Source organism: Bufo bufo, chromosome 4, assembly GCF_905171765.1.
Source record: "Bufo bufo chromosome 4, aBufBuf1.1, whole genome shotgun sequence".
In the NCBI taxonomy this organism is placed as follows: domain Eukaryota; kingdom Metazoa; phylum Chordata; class Amphibia; order Anura; family Bufonidae; genus Bufo; species Bufo bufo.
In genome coordinates this window covers 432,421,584-432,443,223 of record NC_053392.1, presented here as the reverse complement: position 1 = coordinate 432,443,223, position 21,640 = coordinate 432,421,584, and the positions used below count along the sequence as shown (strand labels likewise).

The 21,640-nt window shown below is 44.8% G+C and overlaps 1 protein-coding gene across 1 annotated transcript in view; it reads left to right on the top strand.

Moving 5' to 3' along the window:
* The window catches only part of TRIM67 (tripartite motif containing 67), a 233,945-nt gene extending 213,045 nt beyond the window's left edge, over positions 1 to 20,900 (top strand). The window contains exons 7-10 of the mRNA XM_040430107.1: positions 6,024 to 6,162; positions 7,253 to 7,556; positions 14,387 to 14,549; positions 20,832 to 20,900. Coding sequence (XP_040286041.1) covers positions 6,024 to 6,162; positions 7,253 to 7,556; positions 14,387 to 14,549; positions 20,832 to 20,900 — 675 coding nt within the window. The remainder of the gene's footprint in view (positions 1 to 6,023; positions 6,163 to 7,252; positions 7,557 to 14,386; positions 14,550 to 20,831) is intronic.
* Positions 20,901 to 21,640: the final 740 nt, after the last annotated feature.

Genomic DNA, 21,640 nt, shown 5'->3' with positions numbered 1-21,640 from the left:
ACATTCAACTATGTAAAGAACAAAGTATTTCAGAAGAATATTTAATTAACTCAGATCTAGGATGTGTTATTTTTGTGTTCCCTTTATTTTTATACACAGACATATACAATATATACACATACACACATATACAATATAAACCATAGAATGTTGTATTTTACTCAGATGCAGAAAAGCATAAGTGTAACGGGGTTCCGAAGGTGCACTCAGTCCCCCATTGCCCGCAGAACTGTTGCTTAGCTTTGGGAATGAGGATCTGTGTTTGACCTCATTCCCAGGGCGGCTTTACTGCTGGGTGGCTCCCTGCTCCTAAGTCTGCCTTGAGCGCCGAGCTGATCACTCGGCGCTCAACTGGTTGGTCTGTCGGTCATGTGACGCTGGCCACGTCACATGACCCTCACTATAAATACAGGCAGCCTGCTAGCCACAGGTTGCCTGTTAATTTCTAGGTAATTTGTTGGACTACTGAATACTCACCTGATTCCGTTCCCTGACGATCCTTTTGTCTGCTCCTCCTGTACTGCGCATCCGTCCTGGTATTGTGACCTCGGCTCCCACCTGACTACTCTCTTAGGACTCCTCTTGTACTTCTCTACTCTCCTGGTATTTGACCCCGGCTTCTCCTGACCATTCTTTGCTTAACCCTTTGTACTGCGTAGCTCTCTTGGTTCTGACCCGGTCCGTTCATGTTCCGTATTTTGTCTTGTCTGTCTTCCCTGCACGTATCCTATGCACGTATCCTAAGTTAGGGACTGTCGTCCAGTTGTCCCCTGTCATCAGGACTTGTGAGGCAAGCAGGCAGGGCCAGGGGTGGGGGTGGAGCGCAGTGGTCACTATCCTTCCCCCTGTGTGTGTGTGGACGTGACCGTTACAGAGTAACAGGCCCAATAACCACTGTATCATGAATCCTCTTACTACCCTGACTGACCATGTCTCTAACTTGACACAGAGGGTGCAGGAGCTAAGAGAGAAACTCCGTTCTTGTGAATTAGGGCAAGGTTCTTCCACTCCTCTGTCCTCCAGTCCACATTTTGAACCCCAGATCAAGCTCCCAGAACCCTTTTCTGGAGACCGGAAGAGGTTTCTCTCCTTTAAGGAGAATTGCAAACTCTACTTCCATTTGCGCCCCGTGTCCTCCGGTCCCGAGAGCCAACGCGTGGGGATTATCATTTCTCTACTACAGGGTGATCCCCAGGACTGGGCATTTTCGTTACCTCCTGGGGCCAGCTGTCTAACTTCTGTGGAGGTTTTTTTCAGGCCCTGGGTACCCTCTATGACGAACCAGACAGGGCCCTGGTAGCCGAGACGGCTCTTAGGGCACTGGTTCAGGGCCATCTCCCTGCGGAGGAATATTGCACCCAATTCAGACGGTGGTGTGTCCCCTCAGGATGGAATGAACCAGCCCTGAAGAGTCATTTTAGGTCTGGTCTATCTGATAATTTAAAAGATCTATTAGTCAATTACCAAATTCCTGAGACCTTAGAGGAGATGATGACCCTAGTTGTCCGACTTGACAGACGAGTTAGAGAGAGACGACAAGAACGACAGTTCTGTTCACAGATGGTGGTCCAGCCAGAGGCCTTTTCCAGGGACAACACTGAGGTCTCCACCGAGGAACCCATGCAGGTTGGCAGGACCCGGGGTAATCTTCGTCGCAGACGCGGAGAGTGCTTCTACTGTGGAGATCCTGGCCATTGGATCAACAAGTGTCCTAAGAGGGTCCTCTCTGACAAGTCTCCTAAGGCAAGACAACCTAAAGACCAGGTACACCCTGATTTTTCTAAAGGTAAGCTTTTGGTACCCATAACAATTTCTCTGGGGGTTAATAAGTGGCCGGGTAAGGCCTTTATTGACTCCGGTGCAGCGGCCAGCTTTATTGACTTTGAGTTTGCTTGTAAATTGGGTATTCCAATGTTTGCTTTACCTACACCTATCCATGTCATGGCTATTGATGCTACTCCCCTGATTGGTGGTACGGTGAGGTCATGTACCTCTGAAATTTCTCTGTCCGTGGGTGTGTGCCACTCTGAGAGATGTTCTCTTCTTGTCCTGGAGAACTTACTGGTTCAGGTGGTACTAGGGTTGCCTTGGCTCCGTTTACATAACCCCACAATTGATTGGTCCAAAGGAGAGTTGGTGAAATGGGGACCTAAGTGTGACTCATGCTTGTCCGTGGTCCAGGCTGGGGTTTCAGTAAGGTCTAATACATTACTCTCTGTTATTAAGGAATATTCTGATGTGTTCTCGTCCCTTACTCCAGAGGTTCTACCCCCCCCCATAGACCTTATGATTGCGCCATAGAGCTAATTGAGGGTGCCGAATTTCCTAAAGGTCGAATTTATAATCTTTCAGGGCCCGAACGCAAGGCTATGGAAGATTATATTAAGGAGAGCCTTGCTAAAGGGCATATTAGACCTTCAGTCTCTCCTATGGGAGCAGGGTTTTTCTTTGTTAAAAAGAAGGATGGTGGTCTTAGGCCTTGTATTGATTACCAGAGATTAAATAAAATCACTGTCCAAAATAGATACTCTCTCCCATTGATTCCGGATTTATTCAACCAGGTTTTGGGGGCAACCTGGTTTTCCAAGATTGACCTGAAAGGGGCATACAATCTAATCCGAATCAAGGAGGGAGACGAATGGAAGACAGCGTTCAATACTCCGATAGGACACTTTGAATATCAGGTGATGCATTTTGGACTCAGCAATGCCCCAGCTGTGTTCCAAAACTTAATGAACGATATTCTTAGGGAGTTCTTAGGTAAATTTATTATTGTCTATCTTGACGACATTTTGATATTCTCTCCTGATTTCAAATCTCATGTGTCCCATGTCAAACAAGTATTAGAGGTGTTGAGGGAGAACCAGCTATCCGCTAAGCAAGAGAAATGTGTCTTTGGTGTACAGGAGATACTGTTTCTAGGGCATGTTTTGACTCCTCACGCCTTTAAGATCGATCCTGGTAAGGTTTCAGCAATTAAGGAATGGGTAAGGCCTTCATCCTTAAAGACTTTACAAAGTTTTTTGGGTTTCGCTAATTACTACCCTAAATTTATCATGAATTTTTCCGTAATTGCTAAGCCATTGACCGACCTTACTAAGAAAGGGGCGGATTTGGAGAATTGGTCTACCAAGGCCATTTCTTCATTTGAAACATTAAAAAAGGCATTTAGTAGCGCTCCCATTCTGATCCAGCCTGATCAGGAGAGACCCTTTATTGTGGAGGTGGATGCGTCCGAGGATGGCGCAGGAGCAGTCCTTTCACAAGGTCCTGCTAGCCTCACTAACCTGAGACCATGTGCCTTCTTCTCTAGGAAATTCTCTCCCACGGAGAGAAGCTACGACATAGGGAATAGGGAGCTGCTGGCTATTAAATGGGCATTTGAGGAGTGGAGACATTTTTTGGAGGGGGCAAGGCATCGAGTAACTGTTGTCACTAATCATAAAAACCTAATGTTTCTCGAGTCCGCTAAGAGGTTGAATCCCCAACACGCCCGATGGGCTCTGTTTTTTACCCGTTTTGATCTCTCCATTACGTTCAGGCCGGGAAGTAAAAATGTGAAGGCAGACGCATTATCTCGGAGCTTTCATGCTTTTCAACCCACTGAGACGCCGGCTGAATCCATCCTACCAGCAAACATCTTCTTAGCGGCTCTAACCCAGGATATCTCGGCTCGCATTAAGGCTGAACAACATCTGGCACCGGCATCCACCCCAACAAATAAGTTGTTTGTTCCCGTACAATTTCGTCTCCAGCTGTTGGGTGAGTGTCACGATTCTGCCTTTTGTGGACATCCGGGTGTTGAGGGCACTAAGGATCTGGTTTCTAGATCTTATTGGTGGCCCACTCTGACCAGGGATGTCAAGTCCTACGTGTCAGCCTGTGAGGTTTGTGCCAGGTCTAAGACACCTAGGACTCGCCCGGCTGGTAACCTACGACCCCTACCCATTCCCAGTAGACCCTGGTCCCATATCTCGATGGACTTTATAACTGACCTACCGCTGGCGGAGGGTAAGACTGTGGTTTGGGTAGTGGTCGATAGGTTTAGCAAGATGGTTCATTTCATTCCCCTGTCTAAACTTCCAAATGCTAAAACCCTGGCGTCTATTTTTGTGAGAGAGATTGTTCGTTTACATGGCATCCCGGAAAATATTGTTTCGGACAGGGGTGTGCAGTTTGTGTCCAAATTCTGGAGGGCCTTCTGTCAAAGATGTAAAATTTTGTTGTCTTTTTCTTCCGCCTACCATCCTGAGAGTAATGGGCAGACTAAACGCCTTAATCAGTCTGTGGAACAATTCCTGAGGTTGTATGTTGCTGAGGACCAGTAATTATGGGTCAAATTCCTTCCATTGGCTGAATTTGCTTTGAATAACCTTGTCAATTCTTCTGCTGGGGTCTCCCCTTTCTTTTGTAACCATGGTTTTCATCCCCGTTTTCATTCTGGGTCGTCCGTCTCCTCCTCTAACCCTGAAGCTAATAAACTCTCCTCCGAACTGTGCACAATTTGGGCCCGGGTTCAATCGAACCTAGAAAAGGCTCAAAGTTCTCAAAAACTCAAGGCCGATAGGAGACGTTCAAGGGGGGTGAACTTTCAGGTTGGGGATAAAGTATGGTTGTCCTCCAAGAATCTATCTCTCAAGGTAGCTTCTAGAAAATGTGCTCCACGTTTTATTGGACCATATAAGATCACGGAGGTGATTAACCCGGTATCATTTAGGTTGGAGCTGCCCGAGTCATTCCACATTCATAATGTGTTCCATAAATCTCTACTTAAAAAATATTTTGAACCGGTAGTACCATCAAAAGCCTCGCCTCCGCCGGTTCTTGTTAATGATGCTGTCGAGTATGTCGTGTCTAAAATAGTGGATGTCAGGAAGGTGCGTAACTCCTTGCAGTACCTGATTCATTAGAAGGGGTATGGACTTAAAGAGAGATCTTGGGTACCAGGGAGGTTCATGCTCCTAGACTGGTTCGTAAATTTCATTTAGAACACCCTGAAAAGCCATCGCCTGAAGTCTTGGGTCCGGTGGCCCCTCGTAAAAGGGGAGGTACTGTAACGAGGTTCCGAAGGTGCACTCGGTCCCCCATTGCCCGCAGAACTGTTGCTTAGCTTTGGGAATGAGGATCTGTGTTTGACCTCATTCCCAGTGCGGCTTTACTGCTGGGTGGCTCCCTGCTCCTAAGTCTGCCTTGAGCGCCGAGCTGATCACTCGGTGCTCAACTGGTTGGTCTGTCGGTCATGTGACTCTGGCCAGGTCACATGACCCTCACTCCCCACTATAAATACAGGCAGCCTGCTAGCCACAGGTTGCCTGTTAATTTCTAGGTTCTTGGCTATTTGTTGGACTACTGAATACTCACCTGATTCCGTTCCCTGACGATCCTTTTGCCTGCTCCTCCTGTACTGCGCATCCGTCCTGGTATTGTGACCTCGGCTCCCACCTGACTACTCTCTTAGGACTCCTCTTGTACTTCTCTACTCTCCTGGTATTTGACCCCGGCTTCTCCTGACCATTCTTTGCTTAACCCTTTGTACTGCGTAGCTCTCTTGGTTCTGACCCGGTCCGTTCATATTCCGTATTTTGTCTTGTCTGTCTTCCCTGCACGTATCCTAAGTTAGGGACTGTCGTCCAGTTGTCCCCTGTCATCAGGACTCGTGAGGCAAGCAGGCAGGGCCAGGGGTGAGGGTGGAGCGCAGTGGTCACTATCCTTCCCCCTGTGTGTGTGTGGACGTGACCGTTACAATAAGCCGACCTACTTCCAATGTAAAATTACCCATAGCACAAAAGTGAACACTTTAGCCTCTCTTAAATTATAACTTTTATTTATTGATTTGTACATCATACTTTCAATGTAGTTTTACTCCCAGAAGCAATAATTACACTTACAAAGTATATGCCATGTAATTTGGTGTCAGTGACCCAAGGAGTCGTTTAGTTTACGCCTATTAAAACCTCCTTTCTTTACTTTGATCTATGTGTCTGAAGGAGACGGCGCATCCATCTGTCTTTCTATCATTTTAGGAAGTTTATGTGGGAAAAGAGACTTTATGCACCATTGATGGTCTTCACTTCAATAGCACATACAATGCAAGAGTCAAAGCATTCAATTCAACGGGCCTTGGACCTTACAGCAAAACTGTAGTGCTCCAGACATCGGATGGTGTGTACAGAATATAATTTTCAAATATGTATTTTATGCACCAATATTATTCATATGCATATCCAAGAATTTATATCTTAACAAAATACTTCTGTATCCTTGCTTGAAATTAAACATAATTTTCTACACCATGTTTATTAGAATGTGTTGAAATGAATGTAATCAGAATTACCACCCTGTCATTTTCTGGTCCAACATTTCATGCTGGTTTATTTCTTAGACGTATTTCTCACATGCAGCAGAGCAATCCAGCAGACTGTTCTGGCAGAGTTCTTCAGATCCGGCATAGCCAGATAGTAGAAAGGAAAGTTTGATCCAGAGAGTAAAATTAAGACCTAAACTGGTCGAAACGCGTCAGAAATATTGAAGGAGGGCTACTGTATTTATTTAAATGATATGAAAAAATAAAGACATTGCTGATTTTACTCGCTGGATCAAACTTTCCTTTTTATGGTTTATCAAGGGTGTGAACACATTCCAGATCCGTGCTAAAGTTGGTCAACTGACCTTCCACCTGAGAGCTGGATGCTACAACCACAATAGCCAGATAATACCACGTGACCGCCAGACCCCATTGACTATAATGGTGTCTGGGGAAAATCCAGCCAAACCAAGGCATTTATGCGCGTGGGTGTTTTTGTCGATCCAAATCCCGGAATAAATGCTGGGTAGCAGCTGGATCCCCGTCGGTTTCTATTACAGTCAATGGGCTCTTGAGGTGAGCAGCATTATCCAGCTCTGCCAGAACAGCCTGCTGGGTTACTCTGCCGCATGTGTGAAACTAGCTGTAATATATATTTATAATGGTAGGAGATCTGTTTTTCCAAAACTAGTAATTGCGCAGGGCACATCTTTAAGAATGTATATTTGTAATATGCCTTTAAAAAGGCACAATTGATTGAGATGATGACCCATTTATGGGCAATAGGGTGACATCATTAGCAAATTTTAAACAGAACCATTATGCACCAATAAAAAGTAGACTTGCAAATTTCTTTTGAACCTAATAAATGTATTGCTGTATAATCAGCATTTTGTTTAATTTTCCTCCAAATGATGATGACAGATTCTTTTATCTGTTTCCTTTCAGTGGCCTTTTTCACATTTGATTCCAACACTGCTCATCGGGATATTGTTTTATCCAATGATAACATGACAGCGTCTTGCAGCAGTTATGATGACAGAGTGGTATTGGGCACAGCTGCATTCTCAAAAGGAGTTCACTATTGGGAGGTACAAGTTGACAGATATGACAACCACCCTGATCCAGCTTTTGGTGTTGCCAGAATTAATGTAGTGAAGGATATGATGCTGGGGAAAGATGATAAGGCCTGGGCCATGTATGTGGACAACAACCGTAGCTGGTTCATGCACTGTAACTCTCATACCAACAGGTAAGTCATATAACATACAGATATTATGATGTTTTTAAAGGTGTTGTCTTTTTAAAGACAACCCCTTTCAGCATGTGGCTCCCACAGCAATCATCTAATCAATGCAGCTTCCTCACTCAGCAGTCCAATCAGCTGATATTGTCAGGGGAAGCCATAGCCAGCCAGAAATTAAGTTTTAGAAAGAGCCCATTCAGATGAATGGCTGCTCGTGTAATACAAAGATAGCTCAGGTCCTTCAGAATGCACAGTCACTTACTGTTCTGGCTCATAAAGGGGGGGGGGGATGGCCCCCCTCTATAATATCCATATGCTACAGTATATGGTCGAGGGTTGTTTTCATGTGACAACATACTTAAGTCTCCGTTACATTAACAGCATATACTGACTGCACAAAGCGGTCCTTCACCATACCTTCCAACATTTCAATCCCAAATCACAGTACTGTACATTTTAAGCCCCACCCCACCTCCATCCAGAAACACATCACAAGGGCATAGTAACATATAAGTGGTGTGAGACAGTGACAGGTCTCACGCAGGGTAGAGGCAAGTAAGGGGTGGATAGTTCGGTCCACACCCTTATTCCACCACAGGCGAGACCAGCTGGAAGTAATCAGGCTGGCATAAAGCACCTGCCAGGGTGTCAGAAAGGGGGGAGTGTGTTACCTGTGGACAGAGGCCTGGAGGCTCTGCCAGTGTGGTCCAAGCCAGGAGGGCTGAGAGACCACGATTCCCCAAGAGACACTGGACTGGAGACAGTGGGCGTACTGTGCTCTGTACAGCCAGGAGGCTGTGGGACATTGGCTCAGAAAGCCGCATGTGTTCACAGGGTGTGAACAGGGACTTAGGTGAGTCAGGGATCTGTATGTTTAGTTAGAGCCCAGCCGGGCGAGTGTTTATTATTTTGTATTATTGTTTATGTTTATGCGGATGTGCCGCAATAAAGCACAGTGTTTGGATCTTAAACTTGGTGTCCTGAAAGATATCTGTGAGAATGACCACCGAAAGAGAGCTGATCCCCTACAATTGGTGTCGGATGCGGGCAAGTTATCCATGAGAGAAGGGCAACGACGAGAAAGAGCAGATGCTGCTGAATCCTGCTGTGCTGGAGTTAAAAGGCCGGAAGCCTGTTTGTTCGGTGGAGCAGGTGCTGCTCATGCTTTTGTGGACTATTTTGCTGTAGTGCAAGTAAAACTGCAGTGAATTAAAGGGCCAGTAGCCCAGCAAAAGTGGACTCGTGGCTGAAAGTTTTTCCTGCTACGAGACGGTTTGTTGCCATGGGTCTCAGGGAAGAATACGTCCGACGGACGTGGGAGATTAAACGCAGGAAAAACTGGTCAAACAGATGGGTTGTGCCCCAAGTGAGTTGGCGAAATTTGATGCTGAGCGAGAGGCTCTGGAGGCGCAGCTGCAGCTAGCCCTGAATAGAGGGCCCTCAACGCTGTATGGACCCTGCACAAAGTTCCAAGAGGTCGGCAGTGTACAGGGAACGCCGGAGAAAAAACAAAGATATGCCGTTGCCAAGGGCAACCGTCGGGAAGATAAAGAGGGGGAGAGTGGTTCAGCTCCCAGGAAGTCGAGTGTTCCCTACCAGTGGAGACAGTCCTAGAAAGCATGTGCCGAGGATCTGCGAGGCGGTTGCTAAGGGCGACCAACCACAACAGCGTGCGGCTGTCCAGCAGTTATGGAGCGGAGCAAGTGGCTCATATTCTGCGGCTGGAGTATCCTTGGCTCCCGGGACTGCTAAACCCGTGACATCGCTGGGTAAGATTGTTCCTGTTATTGATTATGTGGCAGACCCAGTGACAGTAAGCCGGCGGCAGTTGATACCTGTCGGGCCGGTAGGTGATATGTCGCGGAGGCAAGAAACTATTGCGAAAATGTGTGATAACATGGAAATACCAGTGTCTGAACAGGCGGGTAAGCTTGTTGTGATTGCTCCCTCGCAGGAATCTGCAGGGGAGAATGTTCTTGTGTTACCCAAAATGCCCGGAATCAAGGCTAGACATGGGATGACAAGGACCTGGGATCCTATGCTAGCCCGGGTAAGAGGCAGCACAATATTGAAACCTGAGACTTGTAAAATAATAAAGGTGCTGGACAGTCGTGCGGATAAGGACTATCCGCTGATTTTCACTGAGAGTGAGATTCCAATGACAACGGGGACTTATGAACTTGATGTTACAGATACGCTCATGCATGAGGGAGTGTTGGGGTGTAATTTTCCCTTATGCTGGGAGTTGTGGAGTAATGGAGACACTTCTGCAGAGTGCAAAAACTCCTGCAGAACTTGTACCTGTCCCTTTAAGTGAACGTGTAAGGGAAAGGACCATTGAAAACAGTGATGTAGTTGAAATGAAAAATGAAAATGTGAGGTCATGTGAAGTATATGATGATGACATGCCTTTTCCCTTTCAGGATGTAATCAGGAGAGAAGTGCCCCCTCCTGATAAAAATATATGTGATACAAAAATGCTGGTTAATGTTGTGAGCCCAGAGGGTGTACCACACGTATCAGAGGTGGATATGCAGTACCCACAGGGTTTTATGGTTGCTGGGGAAGTGTCCAATGTGGGGATTAGCGCATCGGTGCCCCTAGAGGTCAGAACTGATAATGATGACACAAGTAATATAAGTGACGCATGTGCCGTGGCCGATAGCAACTTAGAGAGGCTGCCATGTCGAGGTCTTGCCAAATTGACGTAGTTACGGGTAGCAACCAGACGATAATTGTACCTGACGTGACTATAGTTGAGTGGGAAGACGCAAGCCTAGTGTTTCAGACCCATATTCAGGCAGCGGTAGATGACCTGACCTATCAGTACAGCTGCAATCAGGAAGATGATTTGTCTCTCTCCACACGGTCCCTAGATACAATAGAGAAGGAACAGAAGTTTGGCCAGCTCCTGGCTGAAGAGAAATACATATCGGCTCGGTATGCCGAAGAACATGACCGAGCGGAGGCTGATGCTCAGGGGAAAGAGTCCAAGGCCCTCTCCTTGGCTAGAGCCCTTGAAGAAGCACTTGAGGAGCATGCTGAATTTGAGAGGCTGAAAAAGCAACTCAGAGCTGAGATAGATGATCTTGTGAGCTCAAAGGATGACGTCGGGAAGAACGTCTATGATTTGGAGAAGACTAAGTTAGAGCCTATTAAGAATGGGTCTGGAGATGGTGGCACTGCGGTGCTGGCTGTGGCAGAGAAGATGGAAGATGCTTCTGCTGAACCAGTTGATGGGGCTGATGTGGATGCCGAAGACCACAGACCCGTGGTAGAGTGTAGCCCAGGCCGGGAAGACGTCCCCTCTGCCTACAAGGCCTTCCAAATAGCCAGCAGCCTGCTGGGGAAGAAGTATGAGGAAATGAACGATCCGTTTTTGGATCCGGGCTATTACGGTGGGCTGTCTCTCCTGACTCCTGCCCAAAAGGAGACCAGTGTCCTGGGTGAGCCTCTGGAGAAAACGCTAGAAGACGAGGAGTATGCTGAAAATCCCGGTGCCTCCTGCCTCGATGAGAAAGAGGGGGAGGGGTTAAGAGGGCAAGCGTATTGTGCCATGTCTGAGAAGGCTCTCAAATAAACTGGAGACTCCGAGAAGACAAAGGCTGAAGAAGTTAAGGCCGATGTGTTGGTTGACATGAAGTCCCCAGGTGCTGCAGAGACCAAAGTTAAGACAAAGGGAGCGGCAGCCGAAGTGGAAAAAGCCACTAAAAAAGCAGAGGTCTCTGAAACTGCCACCATAGCTGGGGTAACTGCTGCTGGAAAGAAGGAAGAAGTGACCCAGATGCACGTAAAAGAAGCGAGCAGGGGCAGGCATGCTCTGCTGAAGGAGCCCTGCAAAGCAAAGGAGAAAGTGTCGGGACAGGACCATGACTGGGAACAGTTCAGTCAAGAGCTGCAGCAGTCCAAGAAAGGCCATGAGGAGCATGTGCGGGAGCCAGAGGATCAAAAAAGAGAGAGAGATCAAAGAGTGCGAGAGCGCATCATTATCACCTGTGAAAGAGTAGAAAAAGAGTACCTGGCCATGAGATGGGCACATGAGGCCTTTAGGCAGTTTAGATTGGGCAAGATGTTAGTTTTGGTGATAAACCAAGCTCTGCTGGCATGGGTCTGGCAGAACAAAGGGAAGGTACATGTCACCAAGGTTCCTGGCCTTGGTGAAATAAGAACCGGTAATTTTCTGTGTCAGCGGTAGCTAGTGCTCGCTGACACTGTGTTACTTAGTGTGGCTGTAAAGCCAATCTAGGCCGGTTCTTATTGGGAGCAGCCAAAGAGCAGGGTGGGTGGCTGTTCCCCACGTCCAGGCCAGGTGGATGCCCTCTCACCAGCCTCCCGTGGTTATGCAGGTGTTCACCCTCATGGGCTTGAACAAAGGGGGGGGGTGGTGGTGGTATGTGAGACAGTGACAGGTCTCACGCAGGGTAGAGGCAAGGAAGGGGTGGATAGTTCGGTCCACACCCCTATTCCACCACAGGCAAGACCAGCTGGAAGTAATCAGGCTGGCACAAAGCACCTCCCAGGATGTCAGCAAGGGGGGAGTATGTTACCCGTGGACAGAGGCCTGGAGGCTCTGTCAGTGTGGTTCAAGCCAGGAGGGCTGAGAGACCCCGATTCCCCAAGAGACACTGGACTGGAGACAGTGGGCGTACTGTGCTCTGTACAGCCAGGAGGCTGTGGGACATTGGCTCAGAAAGCCGCATGTGTTCACAGGGTGTGAACAGGGACTTAGGTGAGTCAGGGACCTGTTTGTTTAGTTAGAGCCCAGTCGGACGAGTGTTTATTATTTTGTATTATTGTTTATGTTTATGCGGCTGTGCCGCAATAAAGCACCGTGTTTGGATCTTAAACTTGGTGTCCTGAAAGATATCTGTGAGAATGACCCCCGAAAGAGAGCTGATCCCCTACAGTGGATACGTTCCACATTTTTTGACCAGGTTCAGGAGTGACAAGTGATTTAGTTTTAGTTTTACCTGTCATATGTAATCTCACGTATTACTACTCTGCAGGGTTGGACTGGCCTACCAAAATATCAGAGAACCCTATAGTGGGCTCCAGAGGTCCATGAGATAAATCTCATATGGAACTGCCTTTGGAGCCAGTCACTTGTCACTAGGGTCGATTTCTTTGATTTAAAACCTATTAGATTTTATAGATGATTCAAGAGTAGGGGCCCGAGAACAATTTCTTGTGGTGGGCCCAAGAAATCCCAGTTCAACATTGCTACTCTGTTTTGACCAAAAAATAGCAGAATTCTGTTTTTGATTTCAAACATACCCTACACAAAGTTGCAGTTCTTTGGCATTTCAAAATGTAATATTTGGGTGCTCTGGCTTATTTGGCCTTCCGAATAGCCAACTATAGTGTAGCACAGGGTATATAGCAATAAAGCTGACACTCCCATGAGAGTGCCAGTTTTATTTCTATATAAATAAAGTATTTTGTACTCAAATTACTCAAAACTTTATGTGGATTTTAACAAATAGTCACCAATTATTTATGTTTATTCATAACTAGTTTATGATATGATCTTTTACTTTTTGGTGTCTCTTTGGAACAATTTTCAGTAATTATGACATTGCAGTGACTGAGTCTAAAGTGTTGACTTGTGTGTGAAGTAGTCTAAAGACTGGAGCTGCAGATAATTGTAGCTCAACAGAGCATGCAAGGTCTCGTGATTACCAATTAGGTGTTAAATCTTGTATTCTGATCAATACTGGGGCCCCTAATAAATACTCATCAGTAGCCATTTTTTAAGATGCATATGTAAATTGCAGGACAACTGCAAGGTTAGGTTCTGGAAGAGAATCACAAGCATATAGAGCAGAATTTATCATGTGATTCCACTGTATAGAGGCTGCTCCGAACACATGAATAACACTATTTCAGTGACAGATGCTCTTTAACTATATGCAGCTTATGTGCAAAATTATTATTATCTTAAAGGGGTTCTCCAGGAAGTAAGAAAATAAAATCACTGAAAATACGTAAATATTAATTTATTATACAGTAGATATATTCTTAAATACCTTTAATTAGCTATAATGGTTCAGTTTGTCTGGGGACCAATCATTAGGAGAAATAAAATGGCCGCTGTCCTATTAGTGCACACAGAACCTGTCCTAATCATACAGGAGGACAAATTACTTCAGGACAGAGCTGCCTCATCCTTCTCTCCTACTTGTCATGGATTATGATTTTAACTTTAGCCGAATCTCTGTGGGAATGGAGTTCATGAGGAGACAAGAGGACGGACAGGACAGACTGTGGTAATGTGGGACTGTGGTGATGGAGACTTAATACAAGTGCTGCTCATCAGCCACATCCCCACCTCCCTCTGTACTTCCTTTCTCCTCATGAACTCCGTTCCTACAGAGATTCAGATGAAGATCATATTAAACTGTATTCAGGATAATAATCCCTGAAAAGTAGGGCAGAGAGGAGGATGAGGCAGCTCTTTACCTCAGTATTCTGAAGTAACTTTTCCTCCTGTGTGATTAGGACAGGTTTTGTGTGTACTAATAGGATGGCGGCCATTTTATTTCTCCTAATGATTGCTCCCCTGAGAAAACGATCCTTTATTACTTATGAAAGGTATTTGAGAATATGTTTATAATAAATTAATATTTAGGTATTTTCATTTTCTTAATTCTTGGAGAACCCCTTTAAAAAAGTTTAATTAGATTCCCTTTAATATGATTGGCATTGCCCATGGCCAAGAGTTGGCCTGAGATCAGTGGTGCTAGTATAAACATTTTCTATTTAATAGATTAATGTAGTGCCTGCCAATATATAATTGGTCACTTACATGTACTCTTTTCTCATTGCTACATTTACAGAACAGAAGGCGGTGTGAGTAAAGGGACCGTAGTTGGCATACTCTTGGACCTTAACAAGCGCATACTAATATTCCATATTAATGGAAAGCAGCAGGGACCTGTAGCATTTGAGAACATTGATGGTGTGTTCATGCCAGCAATAAGTCTCAATCGAAATGTACAAGTAAGTAATTCTACACAGATCTTATCTACTGTATATTGTCATGTCACTATGATCAGGGGAGCACCCAGGAATTTTGTCTAGGGAAGCCTGAAAAGAAAAAAGCGGCATGCTATGCGTGCTGTGCAAAATTTTTGACCCCGCCCATCCTACAAATAAAAATGTGGCGAGCATAGCACACCATGCAAATAAATTGGACCCGCCCATTGTTATAAGCCCCTCCTATATACAATAGGCCACTCCCAACAAACACTGTACTGCTGAAATTATATTGTTGAGGATGAAGGTAAGAGTCTCACCCTCAACCTACATAGACGCACTGTACTCAATACTCAGGGCCCCGACACAAAGCTCGTTTACTCACACTCACACTGCCCCCCACATAGCTTCATGGAGGAGAGCTGTGCGAAAGTGTGTAGGTCCGGGTGGAGGCCCGGCTCTACACCTCATACAGAGAGGGGAGAGCCTGTCCTGGCTGCACTGCCTGCTTCACATTATACAATAGACAACAGCAGGCTACAGCCAGGAAGCTCCTCCACTCTCCTTCCTCCCCAGATCCTGCTCAAGGCCTGTGGTTCCCCCCCATCTGCCACCCGCCCATGGCTGTCCTCACCCAGCTCTGAATCCTTCTTCTGCAAATGGTAGGGGGAGGAACCGGAGCATCTCCTCTCCTACATAGCGCCACATACCTCTTACATCCAGTGATGTCACCTTTGATGTAGATGTTCTCTTTCCTCATCTTCTCCATTCAGACCAGACTGCCATGATGATTTTTCAGCCATCTCTCGTCTCTGCAGAGATTGACAAACAGATATTAGTTTGCTGCTTTTCCATCATCTTCACATCTTCTGAACACCCCATCCTGTCACCCCCAATACTGTGCCCGCTGTGCTCCCCAATACTATACTGCAGAAACTGTCCCCTTAAAAATACTAGTACCACACAGATAGTGCCCCCTTCAACAATTATTGGCACACAGTGTTCTAAAAAAAATAACTGCGCCCAGTAAATAGTATCCCGGACACTAATAGTATAAACATAATGTCCCCAAAAATAATTGTGCTAAGCTGATACTGTGCCAGGGTGCTCACCAAAGTAACAGTGCTCCCAAAAATCCCACCAATAGAAATAGTTCTCTGCCAGAGCACACTTAGTAGTAATATTGCCCACATAGTGCCCATACTAGCAATCATGTTTCCCATAGCCCCCCAGTAGTAGTAAAGCTCACCATAATGCCCCCTAGTAGTAATAATTATCCTTATAATATGACAGTACAAGAAATATCCCCGCTCAGTGCCCGCAGTTGAGCTAATGTCCCCATAATATATGTCAGTATAAAATACCCCTATATAGTGCCCCAGTAAATGCCACCATAATGCTCCCCTCCCCCCCTTCCCCATAGTGCCCCCCATAAAATGCCAATAAAAAAGGCTCCTTTAGAGCCCCCAAATGCCTCCAGATGAATATGGAGATGAGCGCTTCCACAATGGAAGTGCTTATCTCCTACTGCCCACCGCCACCCGTTATTCCTCAGGGCAATCGGCGGTGCGGCCCTGAGGAATAACAAAAATATATACACAAATGGTTCTAGGGGGGTCTAGACCCGTTGGACCCCCCCCTGTCGGTGTGCCCCTGACTATGATAATCATATATAGGCCTCATGCACAACCGTTTCTGTAAAGAGGTCCACAAATCACAGATCCACAAAATATGGACACCTTCCTTGTGCACTTTGCATTTTCATCACTAGAAATGATCATTTTCCCTCGCACTACGGACAAAAATAGGACACATTCTATAATTTGTGGAAAGGACATATGGGTGACGTGTGTGTGATGTCCATGTGCAATCCCCAAAAGATGCAGATCAGATGCAGATGCAAAATACGGTCATGTGCATGAGCCCATGGGATGATCAAAAAAGAACAGGACATAATATGCTTTTCAAACAAATGTAGCCAGATTTGAATTGAATAAAAGTGACAGTTTCTATTATACATTTCATTTTCTTTTTTTCTCAATCTCCTAACCGCTGCAGTAACTTAAAGGGCATCTGTCAGCAGATTTGTACCTATAAAACTGGCTGACCTGTTACTTGTGCATCTCTGTTGATCCCATGTTCATATGTGCCCACATTGCTGAGAAAAAAAATGTTTAAATATATGCAAATGAGCCTTAAGGAGCAACGGGGGCGTTGCAGTTACTCCTAGAGGCTCAGCTCTCTCTGTGACTGTCACACCCTCTTCACTTTCATTGAGAGGGCTAGGTGTCATGACATTTACACTGCCTGGCCCTGTCAATAAAGAGCAGAGGCCACGGCAGTTGTAGAGAGAGCTGAGAATCTAGGTGTAACAGCAATGCTGCTGTGTTTCTCAGCAATGTGGACACATATGAACATGCAACCAACACAGATGCCTTCAGCTGACAAGCGCACATGCAACAGGTCAGCAAGTTTCATAGGTACAAATCTGCTGACAGATGCCCTTTAAAAGTAGTGCAGATTAGATTTACTAAGGTTGGTCTAAACTTTTCGCACACTGGGACAGATTTTGGGCTCAGAGATGCATTGCCACTGGGTATGTGGACAAATTTTCCGAAAATCTGTAGTGTAAACTAGGCAAGAGGGTCTAAAGATGCACCAAATGTATGATTATCCGCCACTATGATAAATTTGGTCCATTTTCAGACTGTGTGTCTGTTTACTCTGCAAATTAGACAGGATTAGTATATGTAGTATAGTGTATCGACAAGATACAGAAAAAAAAATAATAGAATATGCTTAGGCTACTTTCACACTAGCATTAATATTTTCCGGTATTGAGATCCGTCATAGGGTCTCAATACCGCAAAAAAACCGCTTCCGTTATGCCCCCATTAATTGTCAATGGGGACAAAACGTAACTGAACAGAACGAAATGCATTCCGTTCCGTTCTCATACCGGAAAGCAAACCGCAGCATGCTGTGGTTTGCCTTCCGTCCTGGGATTCGGAGCAAGACGTCATGACCCACAATGCAAGTCAATGGGGACGGATCCGTTTTCTCTGACACAATAGAAAACAAATCTGTCCCCCATTGACTTCAAGTGGAGTTCATGACGGACCAGTCTTGGGTATGTTAAATATAATACAACTGGATCCGTTCATAACGAATGCAGATGATTGTATTATTAGTAACGGAAGCATTTTTGCTGAACCCTGCCGGATCCAGCAAAAACGCTAGTGTGAAAGTAGCCTTAGCCTCCGTGTTGCCTCATCTGGATGGAGCTAGAATCGAGAGTAGCTTGCACAGTTCCAAATGGGTTCAACTTTCTTTGTAATAAAAACATACTTTTGATGACCCTTTGGAACATATTTACTAAGGCCTCTTTCACACGAGCGTGTCCGGATAAGGTCCGGATGCGTTGCGGCAAACCCGCACGAGTAGGTACGCAATTGCAGTCAGTTTCGACTGCGATTGCGTTCCGTTGTTCAGTTTTTATCGCGCGGGTGCAATGTGTTTTGCACGCGCGTGATAAAAAACTGAATGGTGATGGATCATGTGATGGCCCATGTGATTAGCGTAGTGATGTCATCAAAGGTCCTATTCCTCACAGATGAAGACAGAAGAGATGCCGGCTGCGCGAACAAGTGGATTAAGGTGAGTTTAATTATTTTTTTATTTTTTTTTTAACCCCTCTAGCCTATTTTACTTAGCATTCTGTATTCAGAATGCTATTATTTTCCCTTATAACCATGTTATAAGGGAAAATAATAATGATCGGGTCCCCATCCCGATCGTCTTCTAGCAACCGTGCGTGAAAATCGCACCGCATCCACACTTGCTTGCGGATGCTTGCGATTTTCACGCAGCCCCATTCACTTCTATGGGGCCTGCGTTGCATGAAAAATGCACAAAATAGAGCTTGCCCGTGTGAAAGGGGCCTAATAGTGTCTTACTTTGCATTGTCTTAGAATACAAATCAAAGACTTAATATTAGACAAATATACTATTCTGGTCGATGGACCTTTTATAAATTTGTAGTATTGTAAATCTTGTGCAAGGTTTATGTAGCAGTCCACCTTTACACAAAAGAATTTGCACCAGAATTCGGTCCATGAGCGAGTCCATAAAAACTGTCTAGTCTAAGTTTACGCCACTTTTAAGTTGACATAGCTTTGCGCAGTGAGGTGCATTTAGGTCACGCCCTTTTCCCACAAAATCATGACCTGTGTAAAACAGTTGTCAAACAGTTGTCAAACATGATGCAAGGCATGCATGCCAGTTTTTTGGCATAAAAAACTGTAGCATTTTCAATAGTATATCTGACCCAAACGTTTGTGTTCTTCCTATAACCAACGAGGCATTATATAGCGATTCACTTATCAGTTGTAAAGGACTATCCATGTCAATGATCTTTCATTCTCAGGAATGTCTTGAGAATATAATTAATTGAATGGTTTAGAACTACAAAGAAACCCTTCAGGTACTGATCTATGGTGTGGCTGGTCACAAGGTCATGAGCTCCCAAGGTTTAAAGGATAACTGTCATATTATTTTTTATTTGCTAGTTTATTAGAGCTAGGCATGTATACCTGAGTTAGTCTGTCAATGATTGCCAAAAGATCTGTAATTACCTTATAATAACAGCTTTTATTAATGTCTCCTGTCCCTTACCACTGCTCCCTTAAAGGGAGTCTGTCACCTCCATATGGCCATATACAGTGCTTAAATGGCTCTGCAGCACACCTATACAGGATTGTAACGGTACCTTTTGTTCTTTTCTTTAGACTTGCACCAGTAGGAAAAACAAAGTTTAATTCATATGCAAATGAGCACTCACAAGTGCCCAGGGGTGGCGTTCAGTGTGTAGGTGCCCAGGCTGCTCTGCCTTCTTTTCACTTTACTCCTCCCCAGTCTCTGCCTTTGCCCGCCCTCCAAGGCCTCATCGATAGGTCCGGACTTGGAGGGCGGGCAAAGGCAGAGACTGGGGAGGAGTAAAGTGAAATGAAGATAGAGCAGCCTGGGCACCTACACACTGAACGCCACCCCTGGGCACTTGCGAGTGCTCATTTGCATATGAATTAAACTTCGTTTTTCCTGCTGGTGAAAGTCTAAAGAAAAGAACAAAGGTACCGTTACAATCCTGTATTGGTGTGCTACAGAGCCATGTAAGCACTGTATATGGCCATATGGAGATGACAGACTCCCTTTAAAAGACCGTTGCTATGGCTCATCTGTCTCCGGCTAGGAAGACAGAGGGGCGGTCCTTCACACTGCATGCCTGCATTAGGCTTCAGAGTGAGGAGGCATGTCTCTCAGTAATCCAATCTGATTGGCTGGCAGGAAGCTGCTGGCTACAGCAAGTTTGTATGTGACCTGAGGGAATGCAGTTTTGGCCTCAGAGAACTGGCAGAGGAGCCATCTTGAGAAGATTCTCATAATGTAGGATTCAAAACAGCCGTAACTAAGGGGGAAACCCAAGGAAAACAGTGGTAAGTGAAGAAACTAAAGATTGCTTTATGCATAATGCTGCTGCAGTAGTAACATATGCTAAAATTTATTTTCTGATGAAAATATGAGTTATTCTTTAATGATGCATGTAGAGAGCAGTTCCACAAAAGAGCTGCTTTTGCACAAGTTTCTGAAATGTCTAATGCTACATCCGAAGTCGCTTCATTCAAATCTTCAGATTAATACTGTACAGAGATCCATCTCGATACAGTATTATAAGCTGAAGTTAGCTATTCGCGATGTCATTCAAATCTTCTGAATAATACTGTATGGAGAACCGTCTCTGTACAGTATTAAAATGTATGGGCTCCGATGAGCTGAAGTTAGTTATTTGCGAAGTCGCACATGACTTAGTTGAATAACTTTGGTAGTTGATTTTTAAAATGGAAAAGCACTTTAAACTTTGAAAACCGAACTGGGCTTCGGTTCTGACTGGTACCTCAGAACCGAAGTCTAGTTTGGTTTCAAGTTTTAAAGTGCTTTTCTGCTTTAAAAATCAACTACCGAGGTTATTTAACAAAGTCATGTGCGACTTCGCAAATACCTTACGTTGGTTTATCGGAGCCCATCACTTCGCTCATCACTACTGGCTATGAAAGGTGTCAGAAGGTGCAGTGCATTGCAGATTGCTGCACATGAGGGTGCATAACATTAGGTAGTTATGGCTGATCAGACTATGCTCAACATCCAAACTATTAGTTTTGAGAACACATGACAAGATGTGTTGTAAGTGAACTGTAATATACTTGTCAGTGTGGTGAAAGGCAATCTCATCCTGATGATCTGTCTCCACAGGTTACTCTTCACACAGGCCTGGAGGTGCCGACGATCTTCAGGCAGATGAAGGCAGTAACTAACCTATAAATACTGGTGCACCATTTCATAGGCTGCTCTTTTATAACTGGAAGTTACCATTACATAACAGTCAAAATTGCAAATAAATAAAGTCATGAACTACATAGCAATTATTTCCTTTCTCTAGAAAAATAGAATAACAAGTGCTGTTCTAGTCTACATGAAATCAAACATCAAAATCTGAGTGTTTACTTGCTATTGAATCATGTTCAGACAGGGATTGAAACCTTGGGAATGTGTGTCCTGGGAAAAAAGTGTGTGCTTATTTCTGCCTTGGGATCACACTACATAGCAGTAGTTCTTCTTCACTTACTCTTTGTTTAGCTCTATGTTTTTTTTGTAACCTTATAATTGTTTTTATATTTAGCATGATTGTTTTGCCCTTTTTTTTTTACTACAGATTCTTCAACTCTTATGTACATTAATAGACTTTTGATCCTGTCTTAAAGGAAATCTGTCATCAAATACATCCTATTAAAACCGGCTTATACAGTCAGGTCCATAAATATTGGGACATCGACACAATTCTAACATTTTTGGCTCTATACACCACCACAATGGATTTTAAATGAAACAAATAAGATTTGCTTTAATTGCAGACTGTCAGCTTTAATTTGAGGGTATTTACATCCAAATCAGGTGAACGGTGTAGGAATTACAACAGTTTGCATATGCCTCCCACTTGTTAAGGAACCAGAAGTAATGGGACAATTGGCTTCTCAGCTGTTCCATGGCCAGGTGTGTGTTAT